This window comes from Limanda limanda, chromosome 1 (assembly GCF_963576545.1).
Source record: "Limanda limanda chromosome 1, fLimLim1.1, whole genome shotgun sequence".
Lineage (NCBI taxonomy): Eukaryota > Metazoa > Chordata > Actinopteri > Pleuronectiformes > Pleuronectidae > Limanda > Limanda limanda.
Genome location: NC_083636.1, coordinates 2,973,950 through 2,996,115, shown reverse-complemented (window position 1 = coordinate 2,996,115; position 22,166 = coordinate 2,973,950). Strand labels below are relative to the sequence as shown.

Sequence of the window (22,166 nt, the reverse complement as noted above, 5' to 3'; positions counted from 1 at the left end):
TATTCTGATCACCCAGACAGATTCACTTTCTTGGAACAGGTCCTGAGTAGAGAGAGTCTGACTGGACGTTGTTACTGGGAGGTGGAGGTAGAGGTGGATGGGGAGGAGGGAGAAGGAGTTGATGTAGCAGTCGCATACAAGAATATCAGCAGAGGAGTCTCAGTTGAATCTGGTCCTGAATTTGGATGCAATGATAAATCTTGGTCATTATATTGTTATACAGGAAACAGTTATGACTTTTATTACAACTACATCAAGACTCCAGTGTCAGGTCCTTGGTCCTCCAGAGTAGGAGTGTACCTGGATCACAGTGCAGGTGTTCTGTCCTTCTACAGAGTCTCTGACAACATGACTCTCCTCCACAGAGTCCAGACCACATTCACTCAGCCTCTCTATGCTGGAGTTAGTGTTGGTTATGGAAACACAGTTGAGTTCTGTAAACTCAAATAGACTTGAGTCATTAAAAGCAGTGATTTAGATTCTGTGTTTAAATCTTAAACTTCTTTTGTCTCCATGTTTGTTGATCAAAGTTTGTCGTGGTGACGTTTCTGCTCCGCACAGAGACCAGCTGTCAATCAAACACTGACCTTCCTTTATCACACATATTTAGTTCTCACTTTGTAAAGACAGAAATCTATAATTACACTGACATGAATGTGTTTGAAAGAACCCGACCACCGAGTGGTGGGAGGCCCTACTGTATTTTGAAGGACTTGCATTTCCATTTTGGGCTTTTTCAGAGCAAAATTGCTGTTAATTCCGTATTCGAGGTTCAACCTCCCTCAAACTACATGTGTGTAACAACAGCCCCCCCCCCGCAGACACTCAGATGGTTTTAAGGTATGGGCGTGGCAAATTAACTGACTACTGCCCCCTAAAGGGTAGCCCCGGCAGTACAATTGGCTGACATCTACAAATCTATAGGGACATGTGTACTACACACAGATATGCATCACCCACACCCCCCATCCCACGCCTTTGTCTGCTTCGTACCCCCAGTGTGACAGGCTGGTCTGTGGACAGCGCCCTCTGGCTGCAGGACCGGATGGCTGCTTGTCAGGCTGGCTTACCTCCATCCCCCTACTGGCTGGGTACAGAGCACCCAGTCACTGGCTTACCTCCATCCCCCCTCCCCCCTCCCCGTTGCAAGTCATGTTTAAAATGTATGTGCTGTGCTGTATGTGCTTATGTGCTGAGGTGTTTTTTTCCTGTTCCCACACTGTACTCCTCTAGGAGCATAGTCTGGGGGTAGTTTTTTTCTCTCTCCTCTCTCCCCTCATGTTATGCTGTAATCTTTCTGTAACCGTTCTGGAATTTCATTGCCTCTGTACTTGTACTCTGTGTATATGACAATAAATTTGACTTTGACTTTGACTTTTCATATAAAACAAATAAGTCTCTTGGATAGTAATGCTAGACCAAACAGGAAGCCCGCCATTTTGACTTTAATTGCTATTTTGGCCATTTTCCACATTTGTACTTTGACGTACTTGTCGTACGGCTTTCATCAGATCAACTTAAACTTCTGGGAATGTCACCTAAACAAGATGGCGATAATAACTATTTCGGCATATTTGATATCATCACACGGTGTGACCGTGGCGTGGCATCAAAATTTGATTACACGCCATCAAAACACAAACTTCTGTATCTCTTGCATATTTGTCCAATCGGGTCCAAACTAGACATGTAAGAATTGTGACATTTCCTCAAACCGTGTAATTATTGATGTGCGGCGACAGATCATCCTTCGCCGCACATCAATGACAACATTGTCTCCTTTGGCGAAGGAGACGATGTTGTCACAACTCCACTGTGCATTGTCCCATCACCACCAAACTTCTGTCTCATGATCAGAGACGAAGCCTGAATAGCTCTGTGTCAATATTTCCTCAGGGTCATAGCGCCACCTACTGATTCGCAATGAAACAGGAAGTACTTTTTAAATCCACTCTGCATAATCCAACCGGCCTCAAACTACTGACCTATGGTCACAATCGTGACCTGAACAGCTCCATATATAAATATTAGTTCATGGTCATAGTGCCACCTACTGATCAGTGTGACAATTAAGTTGTTATAAGGTTGTCCCATTGACACAAAATTGCTCACGCTACATCAGAGCCCCTACTTGAACAGATATATTAGTCTGTACGTAATAATAGTGATGGCGCCATCTACTGGCAACAGGAAGTAAGCTTTTTTTACAACTATCATTTTGATTTACATGAAATCTTCCCAGTGTGATGTGCTATTTGATAGCGTGGACCCTAATGAGCAATCAGCAGGCAAGGATCGACATCGCGCAAGGGACGCAGGAAGTGAAGCGTTTATCCTAGACCATCGTACTGTTTGTATTGTTTTGTTTTGTTGTGTTTATTCTGTGCAAGCACACTGAGAGCCACTTTACCAAGTCAAATTCCTTGTTTGTGTAAACTTAGTTGGCCAATAAAACACAGCAAAGCGGAGACGTGCGCTTGGTCATCAATCGCTCTCTCTCCACCAACCGCAACAGACTTCAACGTGCGGGTGCTCGGGCCCGTCAGTGCTACAACATAGCACTAGTTTTTTGGGACATTTGTTTGTCATTTTTGCTTCATATATCACCAAATTTAAAGTTTTCATATCTGCAAACATATATGGAGATATTCATTTGATTGATTAAAACGATTAAGAACATATATATTTGACATTGAACATAATTATATATGTTTTGTGGATAACTTTCACCCAGGATGAACTGAGAGGCCACATTTATAAAAAGTCTCGTTCCAGTTAATTCAACTCTGTCACTCAGAGAAGCTCCGCCAAGGACAAACAAACACAGACGAACACTTAGCCTTCTCTAAGGTAATGAGGTTAACTCACAACATCAGCCGTCTGGTGGTTTGCGTTCCGGTGACCTGGGACGAAGTCAAATTCCCTGAGCCTGGAATAGATGAAGTCATTGAAAACACTTGTAACTCGTCTCACATTCTCAGCCACCAGGGGGCAATTCAGACGTTTTGGCTTCACTTTTTGGGAGCCCTCACGTCTTCCATCTTTATTTGCGGTCTTTAAGTGTGATATGTGTGGAAAGTAATATGCTGTTTATGTAGATTAACAGAAATACTCAGATCTAAACTTTTATATATATATTAAGAATAGAAACGAAGACAGAGATTTCTTAAGATGACCAGTTTCTAATGTAACAGCATATCGTCTCCTGCTGTCAGCGTTTCCTCCTGGAGACGGCGATGGATCTTGTTTTGTCGTGGTAGCTGTCGATTTTGAGGCCCGGTGACCTTTACCGTGGCCTAAAGGTCACCAACATGAGCTGCGTGACGTTCCTCCGGCCGGACACATGGAGACTTCCTGACCAGCTGAGAGAGGACAGGAGACGTTTTCTATTTCAGCCACTTAACTCCACTCGTAGACATTTTGAATTCGTACCACAGCTCCAAGTGGCTTCTGAAAAAGATTTAATCAGAAATGATCAAAGACGACATGTAGTTACATTTGAAAACACAATCTCAACCATTTATTTCATATTTTTATCCCTAAACTAAGAGCGACTCAGGTTCTATTTCTCAGTGTCTGACTTTATTTTCCGTGTTCTAGACCAATTGAACTAAACTACAGGTGTGAAGCTGAGCAATTTCTGAAACACTTTAAAGACATTAAGCTGCCGTTTCAATAAACTGTGTTATTGTGTGAAGAGGGGAGCAGATGGTTTTATCCTTCGTCTCCATGTGTCGCCGTCACTTTGGATGATTGAAGGTTGTAATGAAGCTGTGATGGCCGACGGCGAGCTGAGCACACACACACTATGGGAGCAGGAGTTATATGGCAGCTTATTCTTGGCGTTCCAGGAGAAGGAATCCAATGCATCACAGTTCATATTTAAATAAACGTTTCCTAAGTGTTGTCTGAGTTGAACACAACCCAGAAAAACACAGGAAGCAAAACTAGAGAAAGACAGACATGGTGTGTAATTTCAAAGTAAAACAGGAAACAATAAACCTAAAGTCCAAGCTGAGAATTCTCAAAATCGATTGCAGTATTATTCAAATATCCAACATTTAAGAATAAGTGTCTCCCCACGGTTGTGCTGTTTAATTTGTACCTCCTGTTTTACTGCTGCCAGCTACACAGGCACACACACACACACACACACACACACACACACACACACACACACACACACGCACAGACACACACAGGCACACTCAAACACACACAGGCAAACAGTTTCCTGCACCAGCATGACCAGAGGCTGATCTGCTCTGTACTTATTAACTGATGTGTGTGTGTGTGTCTGTGTGTGTCTGTGTGTGTCTGTGTGTCCTCAGTTAGTTTACAGTAGTCGGACTCCACCCTCTCTTTACACACTAAAGCAGAGAGTAACAGAAGAGGACACAGCTGCATGTGAACGTCAGGAGGTAACTAACAAGTGATCCTGGTAAAAAGTCAACCAGCTCTTCAGCCCATGAGACAACTAGCTGGTAAACTTTAAAACCAGGTCGTCAGTTTGTAAGACAAAGAGTTAACTCATCTGTCTGTCATTTGCAGAAGTTTGTGATTCAACAATTTAGTTTGTTTATTCATTCATTGTGGAATAAATTGTGGTTGTCAGTGAGTTGGTTGGTTAAACAATCCCCTAGTTGGTTGGTCGGTTATAAAGCCTGTTAATCAGTTGGTTTGATAGTCAGTGAGTTAATTATCTAGTCAGGAATTCAGATGTCAGTCAGTCAGTCAGTTGGTTGGTTGGGTAGTTAACCAGTCAATTCATCAATGAAATAACTACTCATAAGTTTAGTCAGTGAGTTGGTTTGACAGTTAGTGAGTTAATCATTCAGTTACTAATTCAGACCTAAAGTTAATGGGTAAACAATGTATGTGGGTTGTGAGTTGGTTAGTTAACCAGTCAGTTCTTCAATAAGTTCAGTCAGTTGTTCAGTTGTTTTCGCTGGAGGTTAGTTAGTTTGTTCGATGTCTAGTTAGTTAGTTGTTGTTTGGGTAAGATCGTGAGGCAGGTTTATTCAGTAACATCCTTGTTTGTCAGTTTGCTCGTTCAGACTGGAGGGAGGTGAACAAGTTAATCACCGAGACAACAAACATGAAGTCAGAGTCATCGGCCCCTGCAGCCAGTCAGCTGGTCGGGGGGGGGGGAGTGACTTCCTCCGTGCTGCGCTGCCTCCAGCTGAACTAGTCATCCACTCGTCCAGAGACCAGCCTCAGTCCGTCACTCATTCCGACGCCGGCTGGGTGTGGATGCAGGGGCTGCTGGTCAGCTGTCGTTCTCCCTCAGGATCTCACACTGTTGATTCAACAGCGGAGCCACTGAGAGGTAAGCAGCTCCGCGGGATCAGCAGGATGTTGGTTTGGTGTCTTTTGTCCAGCTGCAGCTCAGGTTTGTGTGCCACAGGCTGAAGAGACAGAGACGGGCGTTCAGCAGACGACAGGAGTTTATAGTCGGGTATCGCAGCATCTGAGGAATGTGATCACACGCTATTCTACAAGTTGATAACCGCTGGTGAGAGAGCTTCATCCAGGAGACTCGTCTGAGCTCGGAGGACAGAAGCTGCTCATGTCTCTGATGCTCAGTCTCATGACGGTGGTGATGGTCTGAGGGAGAGTCGCAGGCTGCTTTGTGTTTCATGAAGAGCTGATGAGAAAACATGGCATCGGGTTTTAAAAAGTTTATTGAGCGTCATCTGAAACAAGGAGCGGCTTTGCCAAAAGTTCCTGAAGGAGTCAGACTCACATTATTCAACTTCTGAAATGATAAAACGTGGCTTTATCCTTGGGGGAGTGAAAATGACGACACCTCAAATATATTATGTTTAATTTAAAGTGCATCAATTTTCGTGAAATCACTGAAAGATATCAAGTAAAAACACTTCCTAGCTCCCTCTGAGACGAGCAGGCGGTTAATGTGCACCGATCTTTCCTCCGAGATGTTGAGGGAGGATGATGCAAAGTTCCTGCTCTGACGGCAAATGTTTCAAACTTGTGTTTTCTTTAAAAAACTTTTTAAAGACGGTTAAAAGGCCAAAACAGCTGTTTGCAAAATATTTCTCCTTTACTCCCAGAGGAGTTTACAGTGGACACGCTTGTTTATCTATGCGGTTCATTTCTGTTCCATTTGTCTGTGTGAAAATGATTTTACTTCGGGAGGTGGATTAGTGCATGATGGAGGGGCATTGAACCCCAAAGCCCCCTCCTGGTGACGGCCCTGTAGTGAACGGTGAATGTGCGACCAATCACTGATCCCCTTTGTTTGATCAGGTTAACAACTTGTGTTTTTTCTTATTTTTTCTGTCAAAGACAAGATTTAAACAGACGTAAGTTCATTTATTGTCAAACTTTCAAAGTGTAGACACGTCAACACACTGTTTGTGTATGAAACTAACACACTGAAGATTTACAGTGGAATTCATTTTGTTCTCATCTCACTCTTGTTTTGTTTGACTAGTGAACTGAACTTTATCTTGAGAGGAGCTTCTTCAACTTAGCCGAAACCCCACGAGCTTTGTTTGAACAACATTATCCTGAAACTAGTTTGACTGCAGAAGTGCTGGTGGCTGGGAGATTTAAATGACATCATTTAAATGACATCATTTAAATCTTGTGAGATGTCAGGAAAACGGAAATTAACTGCAGAGCCACTGGATGAGACAGAAAGTGTTGATGTTACATTCATAAATATCTCGTCCTGCTGCTCACAGATCAGAGTTGTTTCCTCTTCCATGATTCATAACCCAACTGAGTCATTGGTAAATATTTGAGTTGAGCACGTTATAATAATGGTTAAAAACACAGGCCCCATTTTGAAAAATAAAAATCACATGAGCGTGTGTGTTTAGTTTAAATCTCCCCGTGGGAATGACAACATGGCGTCTTGCTCTCGGCACTAAAGGGAAATGTCAAACATGAACTGAGGAGTTGTTAGAATTTGCAGTTGGAACAAACTTTTTGTTTTAAGAACTTATCTACGTCATTGTGACTAAATAATAAGTTAGCTGCAGATTGTTAGTCTAATTTGATTGGTTGCAAAGGTTAATGGATTTCTACCATAAACTGTTTTACATCTATAAGTCCTCTCACTATCCAGAAATAAAGCCAGAATATGAACATGTGAACAAACTGTGAAGCCGAAACATGCTTTGGATTTAGCAGATTCAGAATTTTCACATCATTAAATGTTTAAAACCCTTTTCATCTGGACAGAAGCATAATATTAAGTAGAATTGCTATTTTTAAGGCTTTTGGGAGTTTAAATTGAAACCCTCTGCTGCAGTGAAGCTGAATTTCTTATGTGGTGAAATTGGATCAGTTCCTCTGCCGGAGGCTCAGAGTCCACGTGGGACTGTGCAGGAATCTCTACGCATTTAATCAACACATTTGTAATAAAGCAGCAGGATAAAAAGTGGAGTTGAACATCTTTGGAAGGATTTTTCTCTGGTTTTAAAAATGTCTGGGTTTGTGTTTGGATAAAATAACCATTTGTTCTTTGTTTTATCTTCCAAATTCCAAATAAATACCAGGATTTAGATTATGTATTTGCTGAAAAGGACAAGATCTTGTATATCTTGAATAATATGAAGTGGAGCACAAACCTCCTCCAAGACCAGTTTGTCTGTTTTTTTTAAAGTCTTCTGCACTAGTTGTCAAGCACCAGCGGATGTTAGGGACATATCATTAGTTCTGTAACTTAGCATCAACTGTTGGTTTCAGCCTTTTAATCACAAGACTCCTGCTGATAAGGCAGGCCCCCCCCCGCAGGCTGATCAGACCTGGGTGTGTCCCGATGATCGTGGGGCCAAGTCGGGGACTAACTTCCTGATCCAGAGCCATTAGCTGCAGCGTTCTGTTGTCCCTCGTGTTTCTTTATTGGTCCGGTGCAGGTCCATGGATTCCTAGATCTCTGGGCAACCTGATGCTGGATGTAAATCAGAATCAGAATCAGAAGTATTTTATTGCCAAGTACGTTCACACATACAAGGAATTTGCTCTGGTAATTGGTGCAAACAATGAACATAGAAACATAAAGACGCAATAAATACAGCATGCATAGGAGAGCAATAAAAAATTGGAAACCAGTATATATTTACTCACTGTTTACTTCTAATTTACTCACTTTTTATCAATATTTATAAAAAGTAACATTTATTTTGAGATAAACATTTCTGAATAAAAATATGTAAAAAATATAAAATAGAAAAAGTGGAGTAAAAAGTGAAATGCTAAATGCAAAACAGTTAACAGTGTCAAAGCTCCTGCAGCCGACCTCCACCGGGCGGACTGATGCTTTCCAGCCACGTTGTCCTGTCTCAGATACGATCTCCAAGTAACAACTCAGTAATCACTCTGTGTTGACATCACTGGACTCCTGGACCTCAGATAGGATCAGAGAGGGAAACCCCTTAGTTGGATTAAGAGGCAGAAAACCAGATGGTGATAAATTAGAGTTAGATTGTGGTGTGGTGATCTCTGAAGGTTAAATCTGGTATAAAGACTTTTGTGTTTGTACCATAAAAATCACTTATCCTCTGCTTCTCCATAAAATGTAAAAAGGACAAACTGAAGTGAGCCGTGAATTCTCCTCCAGTGGATTTCTTTCTGCTTTAGGACCCAGCAGACTTCAGGGAGTAGGGCGGGCTGGGCTCCGGCTCATAATGATGTTGTGTGTTTCTCTCGTGTCCTGAGGCGAACATTGGGACCACAAATGTAGTCAGCTGACTGGTCACGTGACCTCCGACTCGATGAGGCCAAGTGTGATGATGATGAGGAGAAGAGATGAGGAGGATTGAGAGGAGGCGACTGAACTATGAGAAAAGAAACGATAGAAATGAGCTGAACTGAGCAGAGAGGAGATCAGAGCTCGTGTTCAACAAATAAAGACATTTGAACTAATCCTTCACTAATAGTGTTCATAATGACTGAGTCTATTTAGCTGTAACTGTATCCAGGCTCCTGGATTTGTAAATATTGGCTCATTATTATGAAGGAACAGCTAAACGGAAGAGGAGCCATTATTATTATTAATATTATTATTATTATTTCCCTTCCCTTTTGCCAACGGTTCCATTTTGGCAAAATACCTCGACTTTAAAAGCTCTGTGATTACTTTACAGAATCTGGCTCCAGATTACGTCATCATTTCAAGATGGCCGCGCTCGTGTCCGAGATAATTTGGCTTCATTATTGCACAGTTGAAGGAAGTGAAGGTGCAACGTCCATCTTTATTTTCAGTCCGTGGTTTTACCTCCTCCTCTCACTCTCTCTTATTTGCTTAATGAACATGGTGTGAACAGTTACAGTAGTTTGTAGAGATGCTGTTCTGAAACCCACATCCCTCCCAACGATCCCAGCAGTTTACTGTGCACGAGTTTGTAAACTGTAACCAGGTTAAAGGTCCTGAAGGAGTCATGAGACCGGCAGGTTGCAGCACAATGTACAGTTGTGTGTCTCCACATTAGTTTGAATTCCACCGTGTTTCCTTCTGATTTGTATTCGATCAAGTTTCATGTGGCTGAGCGTAATAGGATTTGGGGTTTCCACTCGAAGAGGTTTGTTTACGCCTGTCGGGACGGGAGCTTTCCGGTTCGGGATTTAAAGATTGTCGGTTAAAGTGTGAACCGTTGGTGACTCTGTGTTTTACTCAGCTGTGAACTTTTATTGTGTAGCTTGAGTTCCTGTAGGTGCGGTCATTTTCCTTTTTCTGTTTGGCGTTAGTTTTGCTGTGTGCTCGGTTGAATTTCTCCATAAACTATTGTAACAGACATTCCGGTTTCCCTGCAGGATGAATTCAACCATCTCTGGTGACCCCTTCACCTCCAGCACCAGATAAACACTTTAAATGTCCTTAAAACTGATGATATTCCATCAGCCCCACTTATCACTAAAGGCTAATTAGCAAACCTAACCACACTTTCTGCTGGACTCTGATTTGTTAAAAAGACCAATCATCAGGAGCTTCTACCTTCGGACTTGACGGCTGATTGTTCTGTGTATTAATAAATGATGATCCCTCCTTGTCAAAGATCTGTAATAACAGACTGTTTCATATTATCCCTGTGATCTCCAGATTTGAACCCCCAGCCCTGCCAGTGTTTGCACTTTGCTATAAACCTGCAGCACCTTTGACTTCCCCGTCCCTGCTCTTCCACCTCTCTGTGTTATTATTTCATTTTCACGCTGACCTTTCAGATCCAGCTGTCTGTACAGATGTTAGCCCGCCTCCTGCTGAGTGTTTCATGTTCTATCTGATCAGACTCAGTTAGACTCTGTGGTCACAACATTACTCCTGGTAAGAAGATATTTACCCCCAACAAACCTCCACACACTCGTATGTTTGGATAAAAGAAAGAGAATAGATAAAGGAAGCAGCCACAGTTTAGTTTTCCACCGGGTCACCAAGCTGCTGCCGAGTGTCCCTGTCGTCTCCAATGTGCCGAGTGGCTCTGAGATGGAGAAAGGTCCCGGAGAGTCTGAGAGTTAAACCTGGAGGACAAATCTGGACAAATTAGATCTTCATGGTTCAGTCTCCGTCCCAGCGGTTATTGATCGTTGTCTCTGGACGATAGATTGGTAACGACAACAAAAGGCCGTCAGCAGCGTCCACAGATCAGCTGCAAAACAAATTACTGAGTTGTCTGATTTGGTTAAACCGCTGCACGAGGACACAGCAGTCAGACACAAAGGTTACTGACAAAGGTCTGCTGACCTTTAAGAGACATTTGTGAAACAGACGTTTTTGAGCGACAGTTTGTGGGGATGTGACCCAACACACACAACTTTTCAGTAATCCACCCTCACTGCCTTTTTTACGACTTCCTGTAAAGTTCTGACAAGTGTTGGATCAGATCTTTAGTCTTTACTCATTCTGTGGAAAACGTTGAAGCTTCGGGATCAAATGTTTGTGATGTCATCGTTCTCCAGCACATTTAAGAACCATTCACACTTTGGCCTCCTAACACACAAGAAGACAGATGTTTACTCTCGGGGCCTCAGGTGACTCCAGCAACTCCAACAGCCTGAAGCGCCAACAAACCACACTTCAACGACCTTAATAAAGACGCCTCAGAAGTTAAATACCTTGGTTTCGGCTGAAAGGTTTGTTTCCAGAGCTGTTTACGACCCGTGTCTGTCTCTGAGTTTGAGGACGTCCAGTAAAACTCAGCGTTCCAGGGTCACAACGTTTGGATTCTCTGCTCGTAATAGAATCGTATTTGCACCTGATTGCTCGAAACAGACTTTAGAATGTGATGGATCTGTGTGTTGCTGGAAGTTACACTCAGGGTCTGTCAGGTGGATTTATGTTTCTCCACAGGCAGAGTAAATCTACTCTTTAGTGTTTCTTTATACGGTCGTTCAGTTTGGGATTTAACCTGACGTTTGTGAACCTAACAACACAAGATGGATGTGTTGCACTATAGGCAACATGTGTTTTATATACAGAGAAATACTGTGATAGAGAGAAATAAAATGGTTATATAATATATATTAAGATCAGAAAATATACATTTAAATTATTTCCTCCACCTGGTTTGTTTGTTTTTCTGCAGGATTACGCAAAAACCACTGAACGCCCTGTGGGACAGGAGGTGGTTAAACATTGACACCTATTTCCCAGGGAATAATTATCATAAACCTTGTTAAAAAGAATTTAGGGAACTGATATTTATGAGTGTGTAAATGTAGCTTGTAGTTTTCTTTACTTTCTTTAAGGAGTCTTTCTAAGAGGGTATCTGTGTTTTTCAGCCGCTGTTTGGTAACAACCAGGGATACAAACCTGTAACTACAACACCAATGTGGAGCTGAGATCATACGGATTAGTCGAGAATCAACTTCAATAGTTTCAGAACTGAAGTCTGGATGAAGATGATGGATTTGAAGCAGGTTATTTATAGGGGAGGTTGGGTCTGAGCTGGTCTGAGAGTCTCTCTGGTTCGTCTTGTTTGCTTGAACCTCGGTAGAAGACTGTTTATGTTTCTGACCTGAGTTCATCAGGCTGCTAAACCAACATGAGGAGCCAGTTTTTCCAGAACAGGAAGTCTTGTTTTCTTGCAGTCAGCATTTTTTCTAGATGGGAGGTTGGTCTTAGACACCACAGATAGACCAATATGGAGAAAAGTCCTGTTTCATATATGATACTTCAGGTGTGAATGCAGAGTTTTAATTTCTCGGTGATATTGATTAATCTCCCGCCGCAAAGTTGCAGTTACACCAGTTTAAATATTAGTGTTTTCACTCAAGACGATTATACACAGCGACATGTTGTATGAGCTTGTTGTATTAATTAAAACGAGCAGTGTTTGTATTAATATTTAATAACCGGATCACATATGAGTGAGTCTGAGAGTCGCGATGCCTGTTGTTATCTCTCATGTGAAGGATAAGAGAGGAGGAAGAGTGAAACACTGCAGCTTCCTGAGAGATGATCAGATACACACACAGACACACACACACGCACATAGACAGACACACACACACACCAGTCATTTCTTCTCTGTGCTGCAGGACTAGATTGTTGTCGACTCCTCCGATTGTCTCGTCTCCTGTTTATTTCCTCTCTCTCTCTCTCCTGTTGTGTGTGTGATTGCTCATACATTTTTAATGCCTCTTTGTGCTTTATGGTTTTGTTCTTGCTCGGTGTGTTGAGCTTCAGGCCCGAGGGAGAAGCTGTCCTCCCCAACCTGTACGTGACGAAGCCGCTTCTGTTACTGTACGGTGCTGATGCTTCTGTTATGAAAGCATCCGGTCGCTGAGTAACTGTGGGAACATAGTTCAGACAAACTCAGTGACATTGAACCCACACATCATAGTGGATATATACTTGCTTTATTAAGTTGGATAAAACCTTTAACGTTACCAAACCTTCATGAATGTAGGATTTATTTATTTTCTGCATTAGATTTTGATAAGTTTACTTCATTATACAGTTTGTTTCTAGTCAGTATTCTGCTGTAGTATGTGAATAACATTTAGATAATACACCTTATTAATATGCAATAGCTAAGTTGTTAGCAAACCGTTTCTTACTTGCACTTCCATCTTGGATGAAGCGACATTAGCACATCTGGCCACCTAATGAATGAAAGTCCAACACTCACTCTCTTTCAGCTCTGTCTTTGTTCTTCAGGGTAATATCTGCCTCTTCAGCATTAAAGTCCTCTACCTATTATTCCAATGTGGGTTTTAGAGGATTTGTTCTGTCTGGAGACAGCTGCTGCAGCCATAAAGACAGCAGTTAGAATCAATTAGTGGAGATGTTGTTGGCTGAACAGAGAAAGAAATAAGCTGAGAATCACCAGAAAGTTCCATAAAGACAATTTAGCCCTGGTAATGTATTGTTTTTTACATTTTTATGTATGGTATGGTGTTATAAAACATATTGATGATAGCCTTTTAAAGCAATATTTTGGAAATCTAAAAAAAAGCATAGATTTTTACGATTAATCTCAAATTATAAACCTACTGGTTGAATAAATATTGGTATGAGTGAACATATATTAATAAATATAAGCCATTTCTCCTCCACTCCCATATGAGCAGATATTTTGAAATAGTAGTATTCTCTACAGTTGGGTCCCGTGCTTTTGTTCATTGTAAGGACGAGTGTGAGTCGTGTTGCATCAGCTGACCGGGCTGCTGGTTCAGCCTCAGGGGATCATGACTGACACTGATCACGCTACAGACGTCGCTGACGACAGATCAATAAGCTCCAGTCCTCCCCCTCGTCTCCCCCCCGACCCTCACACCCCCGCAGGGCTTCATTAAAACCACCACAGTTCGATGCTAAATGTGAGAGGGAGGAGAAATAAGAAACCTGCGATGAAGTGACAGATACAGGAAACCATATGGGATCAGTTCCAGACCTTTTTAAAGCTGTTTTAAATTTGCCTTTTCCCTTTTGGTTTTAAATTATTAATCCCTCCCAGTGAGAAAGCATTTATTTAATGAACTACATCAGAAAAGTCTGGTTTGTTTTAACGTTCAGTTCAAATATAACCATAAATACACTGTGACATGTTGTTTACCACGATGCCTGGTGGTGGTTTCCCACACACCAGCGTGCAGCAGCATTAGCAGCCATTTGCAAACTGTGATTTATGTAAAATGGGAAAGTGAATGTTTTAACAGCCGCTGCTTAAAGGACAAAATGACTTAAGCTGCTTTATTGCACTTTCTAAACCACAGGGCCGTTTATCTCCAGGCAGCTTCAGAGGAGACGACAGGATTTTACCTAAATCAAAGGGTTTATCTTTTCAGACTCTTTTAGGACGTCTTAAATTTTGTTTGTTTGTTGAAGTCAGTTTCTACGCAAGTCTATAAGAAAGTGACTCTACCTCTCACTTTATAACGTCATTAAACATTTTCCTCAGGAGTTTACGTCTCAATCTCTAGTTTCATGTCTTCTTCAATAGATCGGATGTTCATTTAGTAAATTATGATCCATTTAGACCGTAATGCTCTGTATTGGGGCGTGGATAGTATGTGATTGACAGCCGGTACTATCCAATGGGTGTAGGTGGATGTGCCGTGTCCTCAAGCTCTCAGTCAGGCTCCGCCCCCGGCACCTCCAAGATGGCGCTGAACAAATTGTGGCTTTAGAACGGCAGCCCACAAGTCAATGGGTCAGGCTGGGTTTACTCGTGGTGAACTTCAGCATCGTCAACATGCCTCTACCGGGTGGATCTTAATATCTAGCATGTTAGCATCTGCAAAAGGAAATTTCAATTAGCATAGAGCTAGTGTGAAACGCTAATAAATAAGTCGTAAACTCCCGTGAAGCCCTGACATCACCTCAGGGTTTGTGTTTGATTCAAAGTCCTCAGAAAATCGATGTAATCTCTCACTAAACATTTCATTGCTTCATTGTGCTCCGGGGGTTTTACAACAATCCATGTTCCAGGATAAATGAACATCTGTGGCGGCGCTCGCCTTGAGACGCTGAAGACAAAATGAAACAATGATTTATTTGTCCGTGCACGAAAAACTACAGTTCCTCGTGAAAGTGTTCCAGTGGAGCAGCAGTGTGTGTGAAGTTGTTGTAACTTGGGTTCATTATATCCAGTTGTGTGTTTCATGTGTTGTCTCTACAACATGTTCTCCATAATCTGTAGCTGTCTGATAACAATCCTTCACATTCAGTCCTGTTTCGGTCGAGTAATTATAATAATAACGTTAAAAAGCGTTTTACCAAGAGGACAAATAAAATAGGCAACACCCAATTTAAGACAATTGCATTTAAAATCAAATATGGTAAAAAATCTATAATCTAAGATCTATGGCCACTTAACTCGCACTTGGTCTCATTCTCTAGCCGGTGATGTAACGCTAAGAGACTTATGAGACTAGTGATTTTAAACAAATAATGATATTAATCTCTTTTATTGTCCATATGACACCTTCGAGTAAAGCCGCAGCCTGATTCCCTGGCTGTGATTCGAGTGAATGGTTTTTACTGTCGATGGATCCAAGTCAAAGTTATGAACAACGTCAAAAATTAACTTTAACGTGATTTAACTTTTATGTGCTGCAGCTGCTCTTTCAAGTCTCGATTACTGCAAACAGCTGCTATTTATACGAACCTGAGCTGTAGCTGCTGATTGAATATATATACACGCGGTATATGTTCTGTAGCTCAGAGGTCAGTGCTCCTCTGGTTCTCACTGAACCTCCTCAGATACACTGAGGTCATTGTGAGGAGATCAGTGTACTGTCCAGAAAGCCCAGTGTTCTATGTGCTTCCTCTCAGCTGAGTGAATTAGAGTCTTATGATCCCCGCTCTAAATATACCACATCTAGCCGTGAGGCGAACAGACGACAGCATCTCACTGGATAATTTGAGAATTTCACATGGAAACAGCATTCCTCTTATTTATAGAAGCCATCAACACCATTTGGTTTTGAGGGCTGATGGCTTCACAGAGCCGCTGGTGTGGCCGTGGACTGGTGGTCTTCACCTAAACATCTAAAAGCTATGAGTCATCTACATCCATGTTAACTTAGAAGCAGCTTTATCCTTTTAATTGTTATGTCTTCTTGTGCGTTCCGACCGGCAGCTGTTGATCAGCCGCAGATCATAAAACTTCATAAATCGCGTGCGAACGTATAACGTACGACCCTGTGTGTTCGAAACAAGCAAAACAGGGAATCAAACCCCCGATGTTCCTCCTGTGGCGTTTTCTAAGGTGACGTCCATACTGCTACGAATCAGCAAGTTTGTAAACGCTGCCGTTCCCCTTTTAGTTTGAAAACTCCAACTGCGTTTTAGTCTGGATGAGCAGATATCAAGATTTTTTTTAAATTATGACATAGACACAACCTCTTGCTCATTGGGTCTTTTTGGTCACGACGTAGCCTTCACTGATTCGTCAGGCTCTGGTCACATGACCCGCATCATGAAGAAAACGATCAGCCTCAATCGAGTGAGTGGTCATGAGGAGTGTTTGTACGTGTGTGTTAGTGTGAAACTGAGTTCACAGAAAGTTCACAAGAAATCCACCAGTGCAGCTGCAACTGTCACTAAACTGTTCTCATCACCTCAAGAGTCACGTGGGGACAAGGACTCTTTATTTTGAATTTAATTACACATGTTTTTTGCAATTATTATTGCTAAATAACAGCATTTTTAACTTTCCAGGAAAAAGTTGTGTAGTAAAACATATAAAATGTTGTCAGGTAAAGTAACATTAAATGTAAATTGTACTGAAGACCTTATAACGTGTTTTGGTATTTTTCCAATACTGGATTTTTGTCATGTGATTTAACTTTTACAACAAAGACGAATTAGTTTTCTGTTGTGAATAAAGGAATCGTTTATATGCTGCCACTTTTTTACAAGCTGTATTTCTACACTGCACACACACACACACTCACACACACACACACACACACACACACACACACACACAGGCACACACACACACACACACACACACACACACACACACACACACACACACACACACACACACACACACACACACACACACACACACACACTCACACTCGCACAGTGGCACACAAAGAGTTACTACTTTCCCAGACAGTCATGCTCTGGTCAGGACGACCCTGTGATCCCCCAGCCAATAATTCACTAATTCACCAGTGGGTAAAAATTCACATGGATGCACACACACACTCCCACACAAACACACACACACACAGACACACACACGCACAGACGCACACACACAGCCTGTGTCTCTACATCAACCAGTTAAACTTCAGACAGTTTCTTCTTCTTCATCATTCCTCCTCCTGGCTCCTGGAGGCCGACACTGTGAGTTTCTCTGTGTGTCTCTGTGTTAACCTTCATCTCTGTGTGTTAACCTTCATCTCTGTGTGTTAACCTTCATCTCTGTGTGGTCACTGCAGGTTGATATCGTGGTCATCACTATGACTGATGGGGATTATGACTACCTGATAAAACTCCTTGCCCTGGGGGACTCCGGCGTGGGGAAGACCACCTTCCTGTACCGATACACAGACAACAAGTTCAACCCCAAGTTCATCACCACAGTCGGCATCGACTTCAGGGAAAAGAGAGTGGTGAGTTCTCAAGCTTCATCTCACCTGGTTGCCACAGTTACCGTGGTCCAGGACCTTTTTTTTAAGTCTTAATTTTTTTAAAGAAGCAGCAGTGAGTCAGGTGAGATCTGCTGCAGTAAGACAAGGTGAGTCAGGTTTATTCATAACACATTTCAAGCCAATTAAAAGAGTTTAAAAAGAGTAGAATTAAATAGTTTAGAAGTTTAAATAGGTAAAAGAAATACAAAGGATAGAAAGAGATAGAACTCGGAGTCAGTGTCAGTGTCCATCAAAACTGAATAAATGAAAAACCAGGTTTGATTAAAGACCCTGAGAGGCAGCGACAGACTTTCACCTGCTGCCTGATTCTGGATGAACCACCTTGAGAACAAGCTGTGACCTTAACACGCACACAAAGGGGATGTGAGGTGTAATGATCGATCCTATGAGTCATCCAGAGCTGTTAAAGCTGTGTTTCCTCAGATGTGTGAAAGCAGTGCGGCTAAACCCAGCCCGCCTCACTCTGTGGCTCCGATTCCCACATATCACAAAAGGAAGGTCTGTCTTCATAAGATTTCCAGCAAAAAACTTCAGTGTTTTCTCCAGGTTTCAGTGGTAGAATCCGTCCTGAGGATCAAATCCCCTCAAGACAGGTTGTCAAAGACTCCTTTGTTTCTCTGCAGTGAAAAAGAGTAAATCATTGCAGCTTTCAGTCCTGCACTGAAATCGGGACATAAATGTCTGAGTCAGAGTCTCTGGACAATTTCCTGATCATTTCCTGCAGCCTCCTATTAAAGTGTGAGAGTGAGTCCATGTGAGAATGAAGCAGGACAATGTGTGGAAGCTTCCCAGTGAGCGAGTGGACGTGTTGATGAGGTTTCTAACACGTGACGGACGTGAAGCTGGAAGAACACAAACATCTCAGGATGAAGAAGAGGAGCCGAACACGTAGAAGACGAAGACGTTAACTTGGAAACACGAGGAGATTCCAGAAAACTGATTTAGAGAGTTTTTGCTTTGACTTCATTCTGGACGTTGCTTTCTTTACAAGCATCATCACAGATTATCATGTTGTTGTATCTGTGGAATAAAAACCTAAAGTGGTTGTGTGTCTGTCCTCAGGTGTACACGGCGTCCAACCCCAATGGGACGACCACAGGGAAGACCTTCAAGGTCCACCTCCAGCTCTGGGACACGGCCGGACAGGAGAGGTGGGCGGGACCAGGACTTATGCTAACTTAATATAAAGGCCGACGACCACGATATCTTAGACTGAAAGTTTCAGTTTGAAATAACAGAACAGCCTGATTGTGTGTGTCTGTCTGTGTGTGTATTTGTGTGTGTGTGTGTGTGTGTGTGTGTGTGGTCTTAAACTGGAATCGACCTTTATCTGTTGAATCTGTTTCTAAAGGCCTGATGACTCACCACAGGATGATGTGGCATTAGTTGAATTATTCTGATTTCATTTCTTCGGCGAAGTCCAATGTTCCTCTCGCTGTGTTTGGATCTCGCTGCTGGAAACGAAGCAGACGAGATTCAGAGGAAACAGAAACGTTTCGGGAGGAAAAACATTTAAAGATGCTCAGATATTAGAGGAGATGTAGAGGTTGATAATTATTTTTTGGGTTTGTCATTAAGAGCAACGTCTTCCCCTTACATGTAAATCAACCTAAACATTGAAACATCTCCACAGCGCTGCCCAGTGGTCATTAGAGGCACTACACCTTGTCCTACCCTCTCACAGGATATATAGATGCTGCCCGATGAGCTTTTGTGTTTTCTATCTGTTCTGAACCCGGTTTGTGTTCCAGGTTCCGCAGCCTGACGACGGCGTTCTTCAGAGACGCCATGGGCTTCCTGCTGATGTTCGATCTCACCAGCCAGCAGAGTTTCCTCAACGTCCGGAACTGGATGAGTACGTTTGTATTTGAAAAAGAGTTCCCTTGTCACACCTGTCACACATTTAGGTCAGTTTAATATTAATTTATCTCATTGTTTGTCGTTGTCGTCTATGTGTGTTCATTTCCAGGTCAGTTACAGGCCAACGCCTACTGTGAGAACCCAGATATCGTGCTGGTGGGGAACAAGGCCGACCTGGCCGACCAGCGGGAGGTTCAGGAGAAACAGGCCAAAGAGCTGGCCGACAAATACGGGTACGTTAACTTTTCATGCACATTGTTTTGCACATTTGTTGTTATAGAAACGCACAATAGAACGAACGCTGAGATATAACACAACATTAAAGACACAGCGCATGACTGCTCTCAGCAGTTTTTAAACAAATTACTTCCTGGTTAAAGGTCAAACTGTTTCCTGGTTCCTCTCCAGTCTCATGTTGCCTGGCAACAGAACTCAGTTCAGGGATGTATGTATGTAATAAACATTAGAAACGTATTAACAATAACTTACTTAAGTATTTTCAGACTTTGCCATTTATAATAACAGGAAATGGAGAAAAATTAGAAAAATTATATCCAGGCACTTTACATAGAAAAGTAGAGAACTTAAAAAATGCAATACATTGAATTAAAACAGTTATTATTACTTTTACATGATTATTTTGACTATTGTTACTTGAGTTTTTACTTTAAAACCCAGACACTTATTCTGCAAGTTCCTCCAAAGTTTCCCTCAAACTTTCTCTTCAACCCGTGAACCTTGGTTAATAATCTTTGTGCCTGGTTTTTCACACTGTTCTGATCCCTTTGAATAAAGTGTCTTCTGTTCTTGACCCTCCCAGGATCCCGTACTTTGAGACGAGCGCGGCCACGGGGGCGGAGGTGGACAAGGCGGTGATCACGCTGCTGGACCTGGTGATGAAGAGGATGGAGCAGTGCGTGGACAAGCCGCCGGTCGAGCCCGCCAACGGCAACGGGGCCACGAAGCTCAGCGAAGCCCCGCCCAACGAGAAGAAGTGTGCGTGTTAGGTCAAGAGGTCAAGTTCGAGGAAACGACCTGTCGGCGCTCGCCCATCGTGCTCGTCACGTTCCCTCCATCGTTTACTTTCCTCCGTCATGTTGATTGCATGTTTCTTTGTCGTCTCTCTAAAAACTAACCTTTAACCTTCTTCTTCTTCTTCTTCTTCTTCTTCTTCTTCTTCTCTTCCCCGGTGAACTGTCGCCTCTCTGACCACGAAGCAACCCGACGCTGGGATGAAATTAAAACAGTTTAATCGCTGTCACACACATAATGTGCCTCGTTTGAAACAAGCAGCCGGAGAACGGAGCTCTGTGTTCCCTCCTTCACGGTTCACACGTGGTTTCAAAGATTCAAATGAGTTAAAACGGTCAAAACTTTAGTTTTTCCACTTGAATCTGGTTCATAAAGAGTTTCCTCTGGTCCGACTGATTCTTAGTTTTTCCCCTTTCGCACTGTGTTCGATGCTGTACCCGTATTTCCAGAAATAAGCTCAAGTGTGTCTCTAACCTTCTATAGATATGTTTACGCAAAAATAGCTAATCGACAATTAGCTGCCCAGATTATATTAAGCAGGTATTAACGTGACACCGAGACAAAGCAGAGGAAAGTTTAAAGCCCCTGTAGACTTTGTATTTAGCATTTCACCTGCGTCTTATTAGCAAAGTATTAAGCAGCTAATGTAGTTAGCCACAAACCAGCTAAGGTACTACCCCTAAATGGCCCCTCGTAAATGACTAATTGTAAGTCGCTTTGGACAAAAGCGTCAGCCAAATGACATGTTATGTAATGTAATGTACTCACCATTGTTAGCAGTGGCTACTAGCTGCGTGCTAATATTAACAAAGGCAGTTGAGGAGGTGTTTGGAGAAGCTAAATGTTTCTTAGCAAAACTTATGTAACTAAACTTTCATTACAAAAGTTAAGGTTTTAAAAGTTCAGCCAAAATAGTTTTTGCTCACAAAAGTTCAGCTTACAAACATTTAGCTAACAGAAGATTGTCTTTTTAGAAGTTTAACTTAAAGTTAAGCTATAAAAGGTATAGCTAACTACAGTAAAGTTAGTTTGCTCGTAAAGAACTGACGGATGATTCTTTAGAAATAGTATTTATTCATGTTGATACATGTTGACGCAGCTAATTCTCCATTAGACGTCCATGATGTGTTGTGGGTACAGCATGGTGCATGTGGAGTTCTGGGAATCGGCAAAGATTCACGTGTTGTTCCGAACGGATCTACTGCCTCGGCTCTTAAAGCGTTATTCCTCTGTGGAGCCACAGAATTCAGCCATCTTGTTTTCTCTGTGGCTCCATCGTCACTATGACTTACGAATATTTTCCTGAAAACAAACCTGCAGCACAGTCTGAACGATTTAACATCATATTTCACTTTTTGTTATTTTTTTGTAGTCTTGTTCACCTCAATCGAGAGCTAATGATCTCAACTGAAGCCGTCACATTATCCCAAATATACAAATTTGTTAACAAGACTTTTTTCGGGCTCAACACTTGAAGTTCTTACTTTTGACGTCGTATTTTGTCGTGCGGCTCCATCTTGTTTTTTGTTTTGTTGAATAACGAACCATTCAACAGTTGATGTGTAGAAACTTCATGACGCCTGAGTTCAGTGAAATCGTTCGTCTTTTAGTCGCTAAATAGATGAAAATTTACGGAATTAAAATGTCAAAATATCCGCTTTGGTCCCGAGATGATTTATTTTGTTTCA

At 42.1% G+C, this 22,166-nt stretch overlaps 1 protein-coding gene across 1 annotated transcript; it reads left to right on the top strand.

Annotated features, from left to right (window-relative positions):
- The first annotated feature begins 5,246 nt into the window (after positions 1-5,246).
- Positions 5,247-20,468, top strand: rab27b (RAB27B, member RAS oncogene family). Its single transcript, XM_061074893.1, has 6 exons — positions 5,247-5,329; positions 17,374-17,547; positions 18,649-18,737; positions 19,338-19,441; positions 19,556-19,679; positions 20,267-20,468. Exons 2-6 carry the CDS (start codon positions 17,395-17,397, stop codon positions 20,451-20,453), a joined length of 657 nt encoding a protein of 218 aa, XP_060930876.1. The 5' UTR covers positions 5,247-5,329; positions 17,374-17,394; the 3' UTR covers positions 20,454-20,468.
- The last annotated feature ends 1,698 nt before the right edge of the window (positions 20,469-22,166 follow it).